The following is a 22107-nucleotide window of genomic DNA, read 5'->3' on the forward strand; positions in this document are numbered from 1 at the left end:
ATGCATATTTGAGTCAATGGGCATTCCAAATTAAAACGGTTTATTTAAATGACAAATCTTCATTATTGTCAGCGTAATTGCATCTGTTTAACTTGACAATCATGTTGCGTCGTGTGTGAACGATGTATGGAGTAGTGTGGAATCGCATGCGAGCACTGGATTCCGCATGATGTTTTAAACTCGTTTGGTACTCCACAGCAACCGAGTGGTAAGTCCCGGTGTTACATGATTATGAACGAGCGGTAGAACACTAGAAGTTCAAAGTACTGTTATGTCCTCATTCGTGATAACACTAAAATAGTTCAATTATACAGTTAATATCAGGCAGGTAAACATTATTATTTCCCAAATTTTATCATATATATTTTTTACCTTGTTTACCCTGCCCGGCTACTCATTCCTGCCACAGAGCTGATGAAAATTTTTGGGGAGAACACTGATATAGGGTATCTAAATCTTAATTTAATAAACTGTTAAAATTATGACTTGGCCTTGAGTCTTCCATGAGAGAGGAGGGTGGATTTCATTCCAGTCCATTTTGACATATCTAAACCAAAGCAAACTTTATATGATAGAAAAGAACTAAAAGTAAAAGGACTCTAGTGATATGATTACAGAATTTTCACATAAGTCATCTCACTTGAACACATTTATTCGCACAACATCAACATGTATATTATTAATAGAGCTGCAGCAGTTCAATTGTGTATCTCTGGTTCCCTGCCTGTGACGTGACTGGCAGACGACCAGCATTTACGCGATGGAGCACTGGAGCAAGCTTCTTCAGTTCCTCTGTGTAGTTCAGCTGAAAGAAGATAGTAGTATATGAGTACTACTTCTACAGTACATACATTATTGCAAAAACAAATACGATCTATCAATGTGCTTTCCACACGATATTCTAAGATCTAATCTGATCTATATGATGCAGTGAAAATGATTACCAATTCATGGTATAAAGATACCAAACATTTACACTAGTACCAGTAGTAACATAAATGAATTTAGAACATGGGTGCATCGGATTTATTAACAACATTCACCTAAGTTCCTGGGACGATAGCCCCAATTTATTGAGAATATTTAAACATATTTCAATGAATTAAGAAACTTATTTATAAGACTTGTTCTTCAATAGTCAGAAATGCAGCCTAGATGGTTGCATCGCTTTCAACAGTATTTCGATGTATAAGGTGTTCTTTGTATTTGCCATATCACCATCTTGGACCTTATCACTTATTAGGTTAAAGGCTGTACATCTGTTCGAGCCTTTGCTTGACTGAGTGCCACAGGCTTAGGCAGATAGATTTCAGTTTTCCTAAAAGTCTGGCCTTGGAATTTATTTATAATCATAGAAAATGAATTTTAGTGGGGGCTATAAATTTGGGATACAGAATGGCATGTTTGGGTAGGTTAATATCAGCTTTATTCTTTACATGAAAACCCTGCATGTAATGCACACACATGCTGACGTGAACATTGGTGACAACTCGGTACCTTATGCATGTAGCATAGTTACATTCTACTCCACTTGAATAAGCTGAAAGTTAGAACGAACTGAGTGGCAAATGACCAAGCTGATTTGAACCTGCCATCCATCAGGCGATCAGTATATATTGAGGATCAGCATAAAGTGTCACAATGTTCATAATTGCTATCACCAGTACTGTTGCCACTACTAGGGCCACAAACGTATCATCCCTCTATGTAGAAAACTGGACTCTGTATTTCATTTCACGAAGGATGGCAGTTGCTGAGATGTGATGGTGGCAGTGGTGGCTGTTGTTTTAAGAGGAAGTACAACTATAGGCAACCATCCTTTTTATAACACTAATCAGAGAGAAAAATGGAAGGGATCCGACACCTCAAAAATTAAGGTATTGGACAAAGAAAGACAAGGGCCACGATGGGTGAGAAAATGAAAAACTCTCTAGCTCTTGGAACCTCATAGCATTGGGGTTAGAGAAGAACAAGAGTTGACCAAGGGAGGTCAAATAGAATAGATGAAAGTGAGAAGCCTGGCACAAGTAAATGGAGGCAATGTCAGAATGTACTCAGCTAAAGGGCTCTGTGATCACGAATCCACGTTCCCAAGTTGAGAACTCCTACGACAGGCAGGGGATACTGTGGGTGTTATTCTACTGTCCCCACCCTCAGGAAAACAGTTGCTGAGACAACCGCAACTGATAAATGTTAGGTGTGGCTTGGAGTTATCCTGTACGGACCCCTAGTTAAGTTCCTCTGTGGCTAGTTTCATGGTCAATATATGGTTCGACCTACACCACAGACTAAAGATGAACATGGATCCATCTATCAGAGATATTTCCAGAGAGTTGTTCACCAGCATCCGGATGTGGATTAGGATTAGTATTCAGGAATGGGTCTAAGGGCTGACGTGAACATTGGTGACAACTCGGTACCTTATGCATGTAGCATAGTTACAGTCTACTGAGCATTTGACCATTTTAGAAGATCTGCTGTTTGATTAAAACACACAAATGATGCCACTTTACTGTATGTACTGACTCTATGAGCTCGATGTAGTTTATAGTATCCTGTGCCAGGCTCAGATGGTGGAGTGCTAGCCTTCAGAGCACAAGTTGATAGGTTCAATCTCATCTCAGTTCAGTGGTATCTGAAGGTATGTATGAAAAAAATTCATCTATGCACATGATATAAATCTTACAGTTCAAGCTACCACCTTGGATGAAGCTGAGGATATATTAAATCCAGATCTTGGGAAGATGGATGAGTACTTCAGAAAATGACGGCTCCAACCAAGTGCCTCAAAATCTGAGGTTGCCACATTTCACCTTAGTCACCTACAAGCAAACTATCATCCTAGAGTGAAGTTTAGGAATCAATACCTAAAGCACAATAGCTGTCCTAAGTACTTAGGTGTGACATTGGGCTGAAATCATATTGGAAAAATGGCTGCAAAGCTGAAAAGTCGTAACAACATACTTAGTAGGTTAGCTGGAACATCCCAGGGTGAAGACGCCACTACACTCAGGACTACTGCTTTGGTTGTTGTATATTCCCCAGCTGAATATTGTGCAGGCATTTGGTTAAATAGCTCTCACTGCCAACTAGTGGATATTCAACTTCGCTAGATTATGCGTATCATCTCTGGCAATCTGTGTTGTACTCCCTCCCAGTGGTTGCCAGTACTATGTAACATCGCTCCACCCCATCTTAGGAGACAGCAAGCTCTTGTTTGCCTGTGGTGTAGGATCATGGAAAATGATGCTCTTCCAATTCATCGTGATGTCAAACGTCTTTCTAACCAAGATTGAAATAAAAAAAGCCAGCATGCAAGATGGCTGTAGATCTTACGTCAACTAGGTTCAACCTCCGAAATGCCTGGAGAGATGAATGGTTAAACTTGACACCTCATGGCTGACTTTCAATCAGTGATCCCATTACAAGACTTGCTGGCTTTAATCTACCTCGGACAGTCTGGTCAAGGTTAAGCAGGACTTGATGTAATACTGGTCGAACTGGTGCAGCCCTATATCAGTGGGGTTGGACAGATTCTCCCCAATATGACTGCAGTTTAGAATTGCAAACCATCAAGCATATTGTGCAGGAGTGCCCTCAACGTGCATATCCCGGCTCCTTGGATGAACTCCACTGAGCATCTCCAGAAGGAATTACATGGATTGCAGACCTTTCTATCCATATTTGAAAAGTGGCCCTAATGCTGTAAATTGTATATATGTAACAATATAATTTAATGTAATTCTTATTGTCTTGTAGGCATCATATGATAAATAAATAAATAAATAAATAAATAAATAAATAAATAAATAAACAAACAAACAAACAAACAAACAAACAAACAGTTATGCCAAACAATCCTAACATCTTAAAAATCAAGACTAGGTAGCTATATGAAACTCCCAACAACATGTCATTTAAAACAAAAACTGCTGTATGACTGCCTTCCAGTCCTCACAGAAAAAAGGCTGCATTTTTATAAGACTGAGGAAAATCTGTAGTATATTCATGTGGAGCTAATTTAACCATGTCTCAATTCATCACAGAGTGGATTGATCTCTCTGACCTGAGGCATAACCTTAACCTTCAAGAAATATTGGATCTGATAGCTGGTGATGAGAATACTACTGATCTTGTCATTTGGTTATGGATGAGAGAGACTTTATATGGTGTTCCGAATTCAAAATGCAACATTCTTCAAAATTTGACCCTTTTATTTCAATTTATATCAAATTATAATTACTATGACTACAAATTTTTATGTAACTACGTATTTTTTGCTCTGTATGTACCTGTCTGAAAACCTAAACTGTTTATGGATTAGACAAGTAGGATTATTATATTTAATTTTAACGCTACATATTTTTACATATTTCATACAATACTACATATTTCAAAATTAATTACACTTTTTTTTTACATAACGCCAGCATCTATGCCAAGTGCTTTACTAAATATAATTATTTTTTTCAATTTTAAATTGAACGTTATCAGTATCTTAATGGAATACACACTTCTGCTTTCACGACACGACAGGTCAACCACTCGGGTATACCTGGTATGGCAACACAGAAAATCTTGCACTTCCTAATTAGCTCTGGAAAATATAGCTGATTGATAGGTCTCACAACCCTACCATCAGAATGAGGCTTAACTTTTACAGCTATCTTTTGTTAGCAGGCTTTACAAGAAAGTGGAAATGAAGTGTAGGGTATTTACTCACTTCATGACCTGAAGGCAGCCCAGTGATTTTTACAACAGGGCAGGTAGAAGTTTGGAAGGGAGAGACAAGCGTTGCTCTTTTTTCTTCTAACATTTACAGTAAGCAATAAGGGAATGGTCATTTGAAATACTTCCAAGAACTGAGGACGTTAGGTTTTGTCATAGACTGTAGTACAGTTCTGTAGGAACTGTCTCAGTTGTACAGTGAACAGTTCAGAATTCCGACTGGGATGGCTCCCGTCCCAAGTTCTTTAGCTATTAAACTTTGATCCTGGATAACTATGGAAACTACCAATGGAAAAGTGATACTGTGCTGAGTGACTGACAAGAAAGTAGGGTGTACAATGAAATCTCTATTAGAACAATTAGAACAGCAAACACAAAGTGCACTTCACAACAAAAATAAGCAATTGCATTCAGTAAAGGAGCAGACTATTAATACAAATGCAAAATATTCTTCTCAAAGTGAGTTTCATAAAGACATGAAAATGTAAATATGAAAATATGAAAATCGATACTGAATGAAACATCCGTTCTTAGAGCAAATAACTGATCTTATAGTGTAGCAGTATATATAACAAGTAATAGGGTGTTGTGTTATTGGTGATTTTTGTATGAGTAAGCGTTATCCTTCAAATCTTAACTCATTAAAGCTAATTTTGCTTAAGAAACTACACCTATCTGCAACTTATAGTGTCCGACACCTTGCAAAGTGTTTACAAGGAGAAAACATGATGAAAGGAAAAACTCAATGATCATATAAAACTATTATTACATTTACAAAGAATACTAATCCCGGAAGTGAAGTGGTACATCCTTGATATTACAAATATCTGTTTAACATTTACTATTAAATATTAATTTATTATTAATATATGAAGTGTTCTTCTATAATATCACTACCGGTATCATGTTCTTGAAGTTGTTTTTGGATGCTTTACATATTTCTAGAGGTTTGCTCTGTGCCGCTACTTATGGCATCTTGTTTAGTTTGGCCACTAAGATCCGACGATGGAGTGGGCTGGTGTTCTTACGAGTGGCAGTTGGCAGTACGGCACCACATTCCCTGCCTGTTATAAGTCAGTTCACGGCTCGAGTGAGCTGAAAAGAAGCTTCGCTGGTGACCTAAGCGGGACTGAACATGTGTGGAGGTCGTTGACATCGACCGCGGTCAGCAACTTCATTAATCAGCGATACCGGTGGTCGCCTGGTGACTCTTCGACCTGTATGGACATTCCTGAAGAGAACGAAGTGTTGTAGTGTCAAGTGTCAGACAGGATGTGTGGTCACAACCCCCTCAGTAATGTTTCGAGCGTTGCTCGAGTTTAAGGGGGGGGGGGGGGGGAGATGTGGCCGTTGTTGAACAGCAGTAAAGCAACAGAAGTCCTTGTTATGTAATGCTATTTAAATTTTGTCTAGTCATCATTTTTTGTTTTGTAATTTTATTTAAATTTTGCCTGGTCATCATGTTGGGTAAACAAAAACATTTAAAGAACTGAAGTGCTTACGCAAAGCAAATTATTGTATGTAGCTTTCTTATTCTGGAAAACCTCAATAAAAGACTTGAAAAATCAATGGGGTGTAACATTTAAAATTTATTACATATTTAGGCCTATGAAGAAATGGAGTATGAAGAAGATTTATGTTCAAAGAGATCTGGGTATTTACATTTCCTGTTTTAAATTGTATTATTCTGTAAATTATATAAAGGGATGTGGATTTTTATACATGACTTGTGAGGCAGGGTGTGCCATGTGTAAGTGGTCCTTTCCCATCGTTTTGTAATTATCCGCTAATATGCGAATTCAGCAGAAAGGATTATTCTAGAAGATCATTGTCATTGGCCAAAATACAAGTGTTTTTATTGGCCAGTATATTAGGATTTTTAATTGGTGAATGTGGCAAACTGGAGTGTTGCTATTGATTATTTGTAATCACTCGATTTACTGTTTGTGGCTCCTTGCGTGTGTGAGTTAATTTGTCCACATCTTTGAATTTGGATCACTATAGCGGGCGAATGCGCTTTGCGTCCGTCCCGCAATGGGTCTTCAGCCGGCCAAGGTAAGCGCTATGTTATTGGCTTATGTTATTTAAATGCATTCTTGTATTTCAGACTATTTCCACTTAATGTAACTTCCGTAATTAGGTAGAATTTCAACTTGTGTGCCGGAGTTTCCTCTGGTTTTCCACATTTACCAAAACAGAGCATTTGTTTGACTTAGCTATTATGCTAGTCCGCAACGTGTTGTTTTCGGAGGCAGACCTTCTTTTCTAACTCTAGTTGTAATTGTTAGTAACTGTAACACTCTTTCTTGAATAGCGTAATTCATTTTTTGATTTTCGAGGTTGCCTCCTTTCATTCCGTAAATTTAACTTTAATGTGAACCTCTATGTCAAAGTTTGTTCATGACTGAAGAGCTTAATTGTTTTCCTTACACATCTTTTGTTTTGTGTCTCAAGTATCAGTTAATCTGCAGTTCATTTATTTGTTCATTTATAATTTTATGTTCATTTTCTCAATAATTATTTGTCTGTTGGGTGTATTATTGTAAGTCTATTCTCCCCCATAATGTCATACGTTCTCATGGACCTCATAGGGCCCCCGCACATTCCACAATCCTGTCTTAGTTGTCATTATTAGGCCTATAAGTTCCCAGCGCACAATTTCATTTTGCGTATTTGCTTTACGCTGCACCGACACAGATAGGTCTTATGGCGACAGTGGGATAGGGAAGGCCTAGGAATGGGAAGGAAGTGTCCGTGGCCTTAATTAAGGTACAGCCCCAGCATTTGCCTGGTGTGAAAATGGGAAACCACGGAAAACCATCTTCAGGGCTACCAACAGTGGGATTCGAACCCACTATCTCCCGATTACTGGATACTGGCCGCACTTAAGCGACTGTAGATATTGAGCTCGGTATTATGTGAATCTGTGCTCGTGAAGGTGGCACTTCACCAAGAAATTGCTGAACAAATGCATCATGTACCCATCGAGCTTTTACATACAAAAATATGGTGTTGTAATGATAACAGTCTCACCATGTTAACAGCTGAGATTCAGACTGGCGACTGATGTTTGCGAGGTCGAACATGTGCACGCTTCTTGCAAGGTCAAGACCTGTGAGCGCACCTCCAATACTGCAGCTTACGTTTATATGGAAGACCCTGTGTATGGAGGGAGATTTCCATTATTGCGTGTTTCTGTAATGGTAGGTAGTGTGGAGTATCGTGTGCATATGGAGAGGAGTGTAATGGGGTAAACACTAACACCCAGTCCCCAAATTAGAGGAATTAACCAGATGCAGTTAAAATTCCAACCCAGTCAGGAATTGTACCCGGGACCTACTGAACTGAAGGCGTTAAAATGACCATCTAGCCAAGGAACCTGGTAATGGACAAAGAAACACAAAATAGCAATGAATAGAATTATTACCTGTTCGTTTACAAGATCCTTGAGTTTCATGAGCAGTTTAAGCACCTTGGGGTCATGGCTCAACAAGTATTGCTGATAGTGAGCGTCGAGGAGAAGAGAGATCCATTCCAACACCCGTTCCTGGGATGTGGTGCCTTTCACATCGACGAGGCAGCACAGATGGTGAAGTAGCTCCACAATTTGGGTAAAGGGCATCAGACGAATGTGTGGCACAAGACCTGCTTCACTGAACGGTACATCAAGAATAATACGTAATAGCTTGGCGCGACTTGAAGGGGAGAGTGTTCCTTCCTCTTCCCTGGTGTCATCTGTATTGGTTTCTGCTTCCAAGAAAGTGGAATCTGGCTCCAAAAGACAGAATGTTAGTATCTGAGCCAAGCAGTCCTCAGGAATATCAGTGAAATGTTGCAAGCACCATGTGAGACACTTCACTTGCTTTTTTTCAATCACTTGTGGTAATACCAGGTGAGCAATCCTAAAATAAGAACATCAAATTTATATGTCAGGAACAATAGCAAGAATTGTAACATAGACAACTTTGGACATTTGTCGACATGTTCCAATTTTCCTCCATTTTGACTTCATTTTCAACTGTGTTGTAACTTCCCTTGTTATGCAACTGAATTACTAACAGCTATGTTTAAGCAGGTGTGAAGTTTGTACTGAGCATCTGCATTGTTAAAAAAGTATTGTCTGATGAAGTTTCAGAGTTTCATTGCTTTATAAGAAATCTATCTTCTTTTAAGGTAAGATTATCTTTTTGCTGTTACAATAATTGGAATGTTTTATGTGTGTGCAATATGGGAATAATTATGTTGCTATATGATAAAACATGAAGATGAGGTTGTCATTAATTAAAGAAACTGGGGATGGTGAAAAAAAAGGTAATGATTATATGCAACTGTAAATTATCATAATTATTTTCTTACAAGTTTATATCAAACACTTCAGGAAGTAAAATATATTTCATTAAGCCCATAAAGAGCAGTTGAAAAGTATGCAGTAAATGAAACACATTAAATAATATTTGTTGGATTGAAACTGCATTGGGGCTGGGATTATTTTAGAGGAAATATAGTGTTGGTTCACATCGTGAGAAATTTCTTACAAGACCATTAAGGATTTAAATATAAATGGCTGTAAATGGCTTTCAAACCATGAACTGCGGAACAAGGAATACATTTTAAAAAATTCAATTTTATTATCATCACGGGTCCGTACGCAGTCTGCCTGCTAAGCTGTAACACAGTCTTCTCCTTGCACTTCCTCTTCAATTTCCATATCTATTTTTGTTCTTCAGGAGCATTGCTCACACTCTTACTAATATTACTACTAATTTTATTGAAAAAATGACATTCCTAATCAACATTATTTCTAAAAGGGGTTATATATCGGTAAGTTTCATTTGTTTACTGGAAGCCATCTTGTTTACAAGTGAATCTCACTTCAAAGCCCACTTCAAACTAGTATTACCAAGCACACTACTGATATATTTTAGCAAAGAGCATATAACATGCAAAGAAAAAGTCCCTACACAAATCACACATGTAACTCCCTCTGCCATCTCTTGAGGAAAAGTTGAATTACGTAGTAAAGTGAGACAGCAGAACAGTCAATGAATGCCACAAATAATATGCCTCATGGGAAAATAGAAGATTACTCATAGATAAGCTGGAGAAGTTAATCGGAACATCTAATGTCACAACACTCATATCAAACCTGTTGGCTGACAATTATATACAGGTGGACGACGGCATTGGGTCATCAGACTGGATGCCACAGACTGTCACCGGTGGTGGGACGGAGAACTGGAACTAAGCATTGTGTGTTGTGAAAGTAATTATTGAATTTGAAAATGTAAATTACTATTTACCCTTTATTTTAAAATCACTGATTATTGTGTTTCTTAATATGTTGTTAAATGAACATTGCAAGATGCAAAGTTATTTTTGAAGTGATTTTTTTGTATTTAAATTTTATGTAATTGATCATTTAACTTGAAGAATTATTTGAAAATTATATGTCAAATTTGTTACATGGTGGTACAACTCGTGCAGTACATAACTTTTGGACCAGTGGGTACTGCACATGGAGAGTTTAGGTGATGCAATTCCTCTTGCTTCAGCAAGTTAGGAAATGACCATATATGGTCATGCAATTGGATTGGCCAACAGAACAGGCTTTCCAATTGGCGAAAAGAACGGGAATCTAGTGGAATTTGTATCCTATTGGTGGATTGTGATTTGTCAATTTCCGACCTTCTACAACTTCGCGTGCATTATGCGATTAGGCCACGTTTTTTCCATCTGACCGCCCTAGCGAGCGTTCATGCTCGGGGCCTAGTTCCCCTCGCGGAACTCCTACCCTTATTGGTAAATGCTAATTCAATGCTATTTCCAAATTTTCTGATTACGTTTGATTTTATTTAATTCTTTCTGTGTTTCCCCTACATTCCTGTTGTTTCTAACTTCAATTCTTATACCTACATTTTGTTTAATTCAGTATCGCCTTAATATGTTAAACCGTACTTAAGTATCCTGATCATGTCTTGATTTCGGTTTCGTGGATCTGTATCTCTGTTAAGGTCTATTTAAACATCCTTGGTTTTAATATGTTAAGTATCTGTTAATTTGCAATTCTTTTATTTGTTTCTTTTGAAGTTGTATTTTGTTAATTTTAATATAGTTGAACTAGAGGGCGATTCTTGTGAACCTTTTCTTCCCCATAACGTCACACCTTCCTGTGGACCTCAATAGGACCCCTTCACGTTTCCACAATCCTTTCTTAGTTATCATTCTTAGGCCTGTAAGTTTTCCTTAGCATATGGTTTGGTTTTGCGTATTTATCTACCGTGGTATTTACAGGTGTTGATATGTAACCACCGCTACTGGATTATTTACTATTTCCCTATCCATATTATTTTGTGTCAATGTTACTATTATTATTTCCACGTTCATTTTTATCTATATTATTTTATTTTTGCATTCATATTATTATTATAATTAATAGTTTGTGTAGGCGTATTAACCTGACTGCGGCTACACTTATCAATGGTAAATCGAAATGAATGCATTCTTTTTTCATAACATTGTAATGTAACAATGTAATGCGTCATGTACCACGGGCCACATTCTTTTGATCAGCTATAATACAACCCTTGTACTTCACCTCAAGTGGGCCTCTCCATGACCTTGTGGATATATACGTTTTTTTTTCCGGTTTGTGTCTATTATATTTTCGTGGAAATATCGATTGCTTGGAATGTACAGATGCACACATTTTTTGTGAGTGACATGATTGATGTAGACATGAGTGTGTGATAATTTATGTTTTGTTTTGTTTTGTTTTTGGCGCGATTATGGAAAAAATTTGCTTTTTAATACAATAATACTGAACAATTATGGACAGTACACATTAATATGTGAAGCATTTATTTGTGATTATGCGTAATTCTAGAAATTATTCTACGGGCTTCACGGTAAAAGTAACTTTCTTCACTGAACAGCAAGGAAACAGAGCTAAGGAATTAGTGAGGGAAAAGTTGGTGCGTGACTGATGGAAATTGAAAGACAAGCTAAAAAACACAAACTATTCTAGACAAGCGTTTAGAGGTCCTAAAACAGGTAAGTTCCCAGAAAATGAGAAGAAATGTTTGCGTATGTTAATGAAATACTAACAATGGCTGCAGTGTATCGTATGAAATGTTACAAATGAGGGCATGGGCGGTAGCGTACAAACACAACGTTCCCATAACTCAGTTTAAGGCAAGTTATGGGTGGGTTATGTTCATGTGACAACACATAATTACTATGGTGCAATCTATATATCTTGCCCAGAAAATGATGTTGTCAAAGTTATAATTATTATCATTTTTGGTCTGTTCCAAAACATCCAAGTAAATCTCGACTAAGATACCCGAGGCCGGCGATCCCATAGCCAATCCTTCATGTTGATAAATAAAATTATCGAAAGTGAAATAATTGTTGCTTATAACTAATTTAAACACAGACATGAAATCCTGTATTTCTAATATACTTAGGCTGCTGTATTTGCTTAAATTTTGTAGTCGATTTTAGATCAATTTTATACAAGCTACCTGATATGGTTTGGAAGTTTTTTAATGTATTCAATTTTGTAGTAGATTTTAGATCAATTTTGACAAGGTACCGGATATGGTTTGAGGTAATGATACAGCTGACAATGCCCCATAGGAAAGGGCAAAACATGTCCCAACTCTCATTTTAATGAGGATTTAACTCTAACACTTTGAGTTGTATTGAATAGGTGGAAGAGAAATAAATTTCTTACATTTATCATAAGATTCTTTCAATATGGATTTGCAATGATTTTCATTACTTGTATTGTAATTGTAATTTCGTCTAATTTTATCTATCATTTATTCAGGTTAACTTCATGGACACCTCAATGAATTGTGAATTTATACCAGCCACAAATTAAGGTGTCAGTTTTAACCATATCTTCACGTGCCCTCCTGACAATGTCCAACAGCATTTCAGCATGATTTTAACAAGCACTACGGGAACATTTTTACGTTGGTTGATGTGGAAACACCATCTAGCAGTTCTGTGTCAGCTGGTGGTTATTTACAGTGGCGTCCAGGGGCTTGCATTCTGCTAACATAACTCAAGTAGATTTGGTGACTACAGAATTAACATTTACCAGTTCCCATTTTGCAATATAAATTGTAATGATTAGCAGTGATGGAACTAACAATTCTATGAATATTAATGCAAGAAAGAGTCTGGATGATGAGCATACGTAGGTGCTTTGAAAAGTTCTCGGAATGTACTAGAATTAAGTATCTTACCTTGGTGGAACTGCTTTTATTTTTCAACATAGTCTCCCTGTAGACTAATGTATTTGGTCCAGCGATGTTCCAATGCCTTGATCCCATCTTGAAAATGGGATTCCTCCAGGCCTGCAAAATACCTCTCCAATTCAGCTGTCAGTTCTTCCCTTGTAGAAAATCTCCCTCCACCGAGGAAAATTTTCAGCTTGGGGAATAGATGAAAGTCTGATGGTGTCAAATCAGGTGAATAAGGTGGATGTGGCAACAATTTGTACCCCAGTTCATGAAGTTTTGCCATGGCAATAACACTTGTGTGCAGCGGAGCGTTGTCCTGATGAAAGATGACCTTTTTCCTTGCCAAACCAGGCCTTGTTTCGCGTATCTTTTCCTTTAGTTGGTCTAGGAGGTTTGCATAGTATTGCCCTGTAATTGTTTGGCCAGTAGGAAGATAATCTATCAGCAAAATGCCTTTTGCATCCCAGAAAACTGAGGCCATGACATTTCTGGCTGAACTCACTGCCTTAGCTTTCTTTGGTGGTGGTGAATAAGCATGTTTCCACTGCTTTGACTGCTGTTTTGTCTCTGGGGTATAGTAGTGGACCCAAGTTTCATCTGTAGTCACAAACCGGTGCAAAAAATCTTACTGGTTGCACTGAAAAAGAGCCAGTGTTCGGACATTTCCAATCTGGTGCGTTTATTGTCCAATGTCAAGAGCCGCGGCACCCATCTTGCGGTTAATTTTTTCATACCCAATTATTCGGTTAAAATATAATATACCTATTCAGAAGACATCCCTACAGCTTCAGCAATCTCCCGCACTTTCAGTCGACGATCCTCCATGACCATTTTATGCACTTTTGCGATAAATTCTGGGGTCGTAACACTTTTTGGCCGTCCACTACGCGGATCATCATCCAAGCTCTCCCGACCAAATTTAAACTCGCTGGTCCACTTGGCAACAGTAGAAAATGAAGGAGCAGAGTCCCATAGTGTGTTCTGAAAGTCGGCAAAAATTTCCTTTGCTTTAATACCTTTCTTTACGAAGTATTTAATCACTGCTCGAATCTCAGTTTTTCCATCGTCACAAATCACTATACGGGAACAACAATAAAGAGTCGTCACTACCACACTCCTGCAGCTAGAGCACTGATGCGCCACGTGTTCACTCACAAAGGATGTGCGATTATTGCGCGGGAACCTCGTTGCTCTAGCACTGACATCTAGCGGTGATTCCGAGAACTTTTCAAACCATCCTCGTACTTCAGATGCTAAGAATTTAGAGCCTAATTCATTTTTAAAATTTTACACATAGTTCATCCCAGATATTAATGTCAATTGTTTGTTTGTAAATTTGTTTAGTTATTAGATGTATTACATTAAGGCTCAAGATGATCAGCCAAGGCCGAACCTAGTCCCTAGTTTAGTAATATAATTCAATAATACTGTATATTATAGTATTGAAAAAGGTGGACCATTACGACTTTAATTTAATAATTATTATTGCCATCAAGTGCCGTAAAGGTGTTAATTATTTCCAAGTGAAACATCGGAACATTATTTCAATAACTGTGATATTTAACTTGGCATTTCTTCGATCAGGGGCCAAGTGAAGTGTCAAATTTATTTCATTGCTATGCAAGTGTTGGTCCATTCAACACTTAAGTGTTCCTGAACAAGTGATTAATTTTGTGTGCGATAAACTGTGCCAACTGCACTGTTAAAGTGAGCGATAATCCATTATAGTCGTAATTGGATTCAAACTCATACTTGTACATAATTATTTCCAACTATTCTTTAGTGACTTTATTATCTCATGAAACTCACTGTGCTAAGAGTGACTAACATATTATTATTCATCACTATTAGCAGTGTCCTTCGGACAAACTCTTAAATAGCCATTTGTGCCAAATGCAACAATATTATTCATTGAGGAAAGTAACCACGGACATTGCACTACACGTGAACGATATTTAGTTTCATCATTTTCAGTGGTAAATAACCATGAACTGTGTTCTATTCTTTTATTTCTTAAATCAATGCTATCCGCAATTCAGTTTTTAAAGTGACATTAAATATTTTTTATCTGCAAGTGTTGAGTGAAATTTTGGCATACTTCAAACTTCGTGTTGTGCGCCTACATCAATATTAACCCATATGTGCCCACTGTCGACATTTGTCGACGTTAATATCTGAATTTTGTCGATCTTATATCAGTAAACCGGAAGAATATTTTTGAGGTGCATTGTTTACAGTTCATTGTTTGATACTTATTGCACAGCACGAAAACAAGAAACGCTCAGTTTCGCCCCTTATCGCGTGGTTGCGTATGAAATATCAGTCCATATACACTCGAGGATGACGCTTCCGTCGTGGTGAGTAATATTTTCTTATAATATTGTTACAGTTGAAAGCAAGATCGGACTGTTGTGTCAAACATAATAACGAAACATGGCTTTAACAGATTTTGAATTCATTTATGGCTGATTTACAATTGCTTTTGTCTAGCTGAACAAAAAATTTCCACATCGACATATGTCGACAGTGAGCGCGAATGGGATTGCCTCAGTACTGACATAGAATTTTAATTTAATCTTCTCAGATTGACTGTCGAGCAGATCGTAAGCATCCTGGAGGAAACACAAGATATCCAAGATGCTAATAACATAGAACCACCTGAATACGCTTTCCATAGTGAGGGGGATAGCAATGATGATGGGTCATGTCGAGATATAAACAGACACACTGTCCGGCTCCATGGCTAAATGTTTAGCGTGCTGGCCTTTGGTCACAGGGGTCCCGGGTTTGATTCCCGGCAGGGTCAGGAATTTTAACCTTAATTGGTTAATTTCGCTGGCACCGGGGCTGGGTGTATGTGTCGTCTTCATCATAATTTCATCCACATCACGATGCGCAGGTCGCCTACGGGGGTCAAATCCAAAGACCTGCACCTGGCGAGCCAAACTTGTCCTTGGACACTCCCAGTACTAAAAGCCATACGCCATTTCATTTTTCAACAGACACACTGGTAATCAACTCCGGGCTGGTGCTGAACTAGTGTGTACAAAAATAAGTGAAAATGGTACAATGGTAATGCTGAAAAGAAATACATAACAGTAATTCAGTCAGCATGTATAATTTTGTATAATATGCACATGGGAGGCATCGATCGGTTGGATTAAAATGTATCTTGTTACCACATCAGCGTCAAAAACAAGAAATGGTACTGGCCTCTAATTGCGTTCCTTCTGAACGTCTCCATGAACAATGCATGGCAACTTTACCGTCTGACCCCAGTGGGCAAAGAAGAAAATTTAGACCTTCTCGGCTTCACATGGTACATCGTTAGGAGATATATCAGATCTTGTGCCGCTACGCGTAATAACGCAGGAAGACCGAGTACAAAAGTATCTTCACACATGTTGCCAGAAGTGCGTTTCGATGGGGTATCCCTCTACCTCGAAACAAGAGAGAAGCAAGTGCGGTGCACTCAGTGTGGTAAAGCTGCCAGTAAACAGTGCAAAAAATGTAACGGTAACTGCCACGTCCTTTGCTTCGAGGCATTTCACTCACGCTAAACTAGACTGGATGACGAAAAGCAGAGTGTAACCTCAAAACATAGACTAAACTGTTTTGAAGTTCTACTCCTAGTTTTCCTTTTTTGATATTTTCAGAGTAATCATACTTGCTCAAAATTTGGTATTGTGTGTATAACAAGTACTACAAACATACGAATATTGTCCTTTTGTTTTGAAACAGTGTGCATTCTAAATTGAGAAAAAACTGTTCGTCATTTATGTTTTCAATCATATATTTTGTAATATTCTGTGCTTATTCAACACTTACTAGTAGTTTCCTGCTGGCTCCGCCCGCAATGAACAAAGATGGTGTTGTTCGTTACTATCCTTACGGATGAATTGCAAAGTTCCGACTTAATGAACTAAAGCACATGGTCTGCTGCGGTAATAGAATGTAATACTGTGTCAAGAAAACACTAGAAAATACATTACACAAAGAAATTGAATTAAACGTTCCTTGGAACAACACTACGCGCCAAACTATTAAAAAGTCCTTCAAAGATCTTCGTCATGGAGACAAATGTACTCATAACTATTCTCATAATCTACCAATGTAAGTAGTTATTATCTCAAAAGAAAGTGCTTGATCCACTGAGCGTTTTTAGACCAAAACGAACTGCGTACCTCAATTAGAACGAAAGATATGATTGGTTCAATGAGAAAAAATGTTGAAATGAGACGTCAAATTTAATGTGCACTCTTAATTTTGCTCAGAATGAACCAATTTGAATAGTTAAGAGCTGAAATAAAAGAACCTGATCCACTGAGTGTTGTTAGGCCAAAACGAACTCCGTACCTCAATTAGAACCAAAGATATGATTACTTCAAAGATACAAAAAATTGAAAAAAAGAAATAATTTGAGGAAGGTGGAAGTTAAGTGATTTATAGTACCTGATGACAAATTTGTGCATGAATACCTTTAAGTTAAAACAAAAATGAAGGAAATTGACCAGAGAGAATGGCCGGACTGAATGACTTTAGTTTTCATAAATTTTTTAAATATATAGATTAGCAGTTTCCCGCTGGCTCCACCCGCAATGTGCAAAGTATAGTGTTGTTCGTTACCGTCCTCACGGATGTATTTGCAAAGTTCCGACTTAATGAAATAAAGCACATGATCTGCTGCGGTAATAGAATGAAATATTATGTCAACAAAACACTTGAAAATACTTCATACAAAGAAATTGAATTAAACGTTCCTTGGAACAACACTACGCGCTGAATTGTTGAAAAGTCCTTGAAAGATCTTCATCATGGAGACAAATGTACTCATAACTTTTCTCAGAATCTAGCAATTTAAGTAGTTATTGCCTCAAAAGAAAGCGTTTGATCCACTGAGTGTTTTTAGACCAAAACGAACTGCGTACCTCAATTAGAATGAAAGATTTAATTGCTTCAATGAGAAAAAAATGTTGAAGAAAAGGGATGTCAAATTGAATGTGCACTCATAACTTTTGTCAGAATCAACCAATTTGAATAGTTAAGAGCTGAAATGAAAGATCTCGATCCACTGAGTGTTCTTAGGTCAAAACGAACTCTGTACCTCAATTAGAGCCAAAGATATGATAGCTTCAAAGAGACAAAAAATTGAAAAAATCAAATAATTTGAGGAAGGTGAAAGTTAAGTGATTTATAGCGCCTGATGATAAATCTGTGCAAAAATACCTTTCAGTTAAAAAAAAAAAAAATGAAGGAAATCAACCGGACAGAATGGCCGTACTGACTGACTTTAGTTTTCATCAATTTTTTTAATATATAGATGTGACTAATATTTACTAAGTGATTAATTATTACATTCATATGAACTTAAAACGTGAAGAAACGTTCCTTTATTGAGCATATGTCGACACGGCAAATCTCCGCGAAAATGAAACCTAAAATCATCATAACCTTTTCATTTAGGTTACAAATAACTGTACTTACGAACTATATCGCAATATTGCACAGAAAAATAATTTGGGCAGATATGGGTTACAGTCAGTCTTTGGTGTCAAGCGATTCTGAACGTGTCGGGGGACTGTACGACTGTGGACACTCGTATAAAGTTAAATCACGAGTGATTACCCCGCATCGAGATTGCCGCAGACCTTCGAGAATTTTGAGATCTTCAGGTTCGAGGTACGGCTTCGACTCCATACTGGTGAACGGACTTGGGAGTACAAGTCCAATTCCATGGTGACGAGAGGATCCTGGATTATGAGTTCAATTCCATGGTGATGAGAGGACCCGGGAGTACGAGTATGCCTGGAAAACCATTCGGGAAGGTGATTTGGGAGATGGCAGTTTACTGCACCAAGGTGATATAAATTTCAAATTGCCAATAAGTTTGAATAAATTAACTTTTAAAAGAAATCTTCACTCATTGTAGATAGAACCTATCCTCCTGTACCAAGCCCTAGATATTTTTACCTAGGAATTGCCCTGAAAAGTTTTCATCCGTGCTCTTTTAAATCATCAGTCAGGTCGGGCTATCTTTTACTGGTACAGAGAGGTTTAGGTATATGTGGCCCCCAAGAGCGTGGGGCTCGATAGCTAGGAAAAACAGTGCTATCAGAGTTGAACAGATGCAACACCCTGGACATGGTAAGTAAATTATTCTTATTCAAGTGCTTGAATATTTTCTATCTGTTCTCTTCATAAGACTGAACATTAGACATTCTTCAGAGTGTGATATTTATACTTTTCACAGAACTGAGTGTTTTTTGAACTTCAAAAGCCAATTATACACCAGCAACAGTTTAAAATTGCTAGTGCTATATATTTAATATTAAACTGTAGTAAAATGGATAACATTCTTGCAGCCATTGAAACCCTTAGGCTTAATGTAAGTGAAGCCAAGTCTTATTTAGAAACCGTCCGACTCGTTGGTTGAATGGTCAGCGTACTGGCCTTCGGTTCAGAGGGTCCCAGGTTCGCTTCCCGGCCGGGTCAGGGATTTTAACCTTCATTGGTTAATTCCAATGGCACGTGTTTATGCTGTCCCCAACATCCCTGCAACTCACACACTACACATAACACTATCCTCCACCACAATAACATGCAGTTACCTACACATGGCAGATGCAACCCACCCTCATCAGAGGGTCTGCCTTACAAGGGCTGCACTCGGCTAGAAACAGCCACACGAAAAAAAAAAATTAGAAACCAGGCTTACTGCAACGTGAGCTAACTTAGAGCAACTTCTAACAGAAAATAATAACAATCTTGCTAGTATCGCTGAATCTAATGTCCAAACTAATGCCAATCTTGCTAAATAACAGTCCAATCCAATGCCGAAGCAAATGCTCACTTAGATCAGCGATTAAATAATTTAGCTCTATCCAATGCTGATGAAAATACTAATCTTGCTAACTTAGATCAGCAATTAAATAAGCCCAATCTCAAGCAGAATCTACTGCCAACCTTGCAGTTGAACTTAATGCTAACATAGATAGGCATTTAGCAGAATCTAATACTCAACTGTTAACTGAGTCTAAGGCTAATTTTGCCCAATTTGAGGCCAGATTTGCTGAAACAAATGATAACTTAGAGTTACGTCTCGATCAAGCAAGTGCCAGGATAGAGAAATGATTTACAGAATCTAATCAAAGAATTGATGATCGATTTGCAGAAATTACCTTCCAACTGACTAATAACATCCAAGAAATGAGAAAAGCCATTAAAACTCAAGTAATAGAAGTTGTTAGGGAATAGTTAAAAGACATTCTTCCTTCAATCCAACAGCTCACAAGAGACATTGAAATTTTTAAAACCAAATTTCAGGAGTCACATGGTCAGCTTTCCCAGGCGCAGGAAAATTTTAGAGAGTCATTCAGAAAGGACTTTTCCAAAGTAGGAAATGAAATTAGCCTATAAAAAAGCTAAACAGGGCAATTCTGACAAATGGTTCACTCAAGCCGAAAGTATGACCACACAAATCAGTCGTATTTGTAAAGATGTTGGTGAACTAGACGGAACTCAAAAATGACATCAAACAGGTGGAAGGGATTGTCCAACTTCAATTGGGAGATATTAGGACCAATTTGGAAGGAAAGAAGACCAGCTGGCGGATAAAGTTGTCAATTTAGAGTGTCGAGATATATCTAGACATCTAGACCAGTCTATAGTACAATAGAGGGAGTAGGAGAGACTTTGCATTAGACAACAATAATCAAAGTCCAAGATGACGAACCTCCTAAATTCTCTGGCAAGGAAGACTATACTGCTAAGGAATTACTACCTAACGTAGAAGAGTACTTCTAAGAACATAGGATTAGTGAGGATAGGAAGTTAAGATCTGTCGCCCAGTTGTTAGAAGGCAAGGCTCTTTCATGGTATGTTGTCTTCAAATTTAACGTTAGAACCTACATGAGTTCAAGGATGCATTAATTAAGCGGTTTTGGGATCCGGAAACACAGCATCTAATCAAACTTCAACTGTATTTGAGAAGGTACAATACCTCGATTAATACCTCTCGATACTCTGATTTTCTACTGTCACAGTTGAAGAAGATGCAATATTTGGATCCTCCTTTGCCTGTAATACTCAAGTTATCACTTTGAAGTATCCTTCTCATGTCCAAGAGAACTTAGTAGCTGCAAATATTCAAGATTTACACCAATTTGATGGGGTAATGAGACGTCTTGATACCGCTCATGCACAAGGTACTCTAAAGTCTAGCAAGAGTAAGGAACTAACTGCACATCCAGTACAGATCAGCACTCCTGAACAACAGAATCAAAGTCCAGAGAAGAGAAGAGAGATAATCAGCTGCACCTATGCGATATAGAAGGTACAGCAAATGCCCGTAACATGGCAAGGCGCCATACCAACCAAAACTTACCTGGTGAAGGTAAAGTGGACACCAAGAAGAGAGTAGAGACTCTAATCGAGCCGACCTGAACAAGAGATGGAGAGAGACACAGGACTACATCTCCAACAAGTCAAACAAGAAGATAATCAGCCTGGAGCAACTTCTTTTGAATTTCAAGAGTACAGTATAATAGGAGAAACAACACCTTTGGTCAGACTTCAGATTCAACAGGTGCTGTTGTAACAAACAAACAAACAAAAAAAATTTCCTCAAACAAGACTGCCTGAAAACGAGGAGGTTGAGTCATTCTACATTGGCACAATCAATTATTGGCACCTTGACAATGCCAGATTACTGTACAAGAATGAGTCACCTATTTGTCAAAGAGTACAACGTAGCCTACTAGTTATATTACCATTGGGGACTTTCAAATTTCTCATTAGTGAATTCAGGTGCTCAGATTTCATTGACTTCTGATTAGTTAGTAACCATGATTAACGATAAACATAATATTCTTATCTTACCAGTGGCATAAGTGAAGATTAAGGGTATCATTCCTGACAAAAACATCCAATGCAAACAAGAAGCTTTTCTTGAGTTTGTCATAGAAGAGGAAGTGTTTGAACATATTTTGTTGATAATCTCACAAATGAAATTCAACCTTATCCTAGGTTCGGATTTTCTATTGAAGTATAAGGCAACAATAGATACTCTGCCAACATCATTAGCCTATGCAGGGTTTGTTCTGTAGAATTGCAGCTGGTAGATGGTGAA

The 22107-nt window shown here is 37.8% G+C and overlaps 1 protein-coding gene across 1 annotated transcript in view; it reads right to left on the reverse strand.

Moving 5' to 3' along the window:
- Positions 1-536: 536 nt before the first annotated feature.
- LOC136857049 (nucleolar protein 11) overlaps positions 537-22107 on the reverse strand; it is a 124046-nt gene continuing 102475 nt past the window's right edge. The window contains exons 7-8 of the mRNA XM_067135407.2: positions 8156-8630; positions 537-805 (exon numbers count right to left, since the gene is read on the reverse strand). Of these exons, the coding sequence (XP_066991508.2) occupies positions 680-805; positions 8156-8630 (601 nt within the window). The 3' untranslated portion in view covers positions 537-679. The remainder of the gene's footprint in view (positions 806-8155; positions 8631-22107) is intronic.

Source organism: Anabrus simplex, chromosome 1 (assembly GCF_040414725.1).
Source record: "Anabrus simplex isolate iqAnaSimp1 chromosome 1, ASM4041472v1, whole genome shotgun sequence".
Lineage (NCBI taxonomy): Eukaryota > Metazoa > Arthropoda > Insecta > Orthoptera > Tettigoniidae > Anabrus > Anabrus simplex.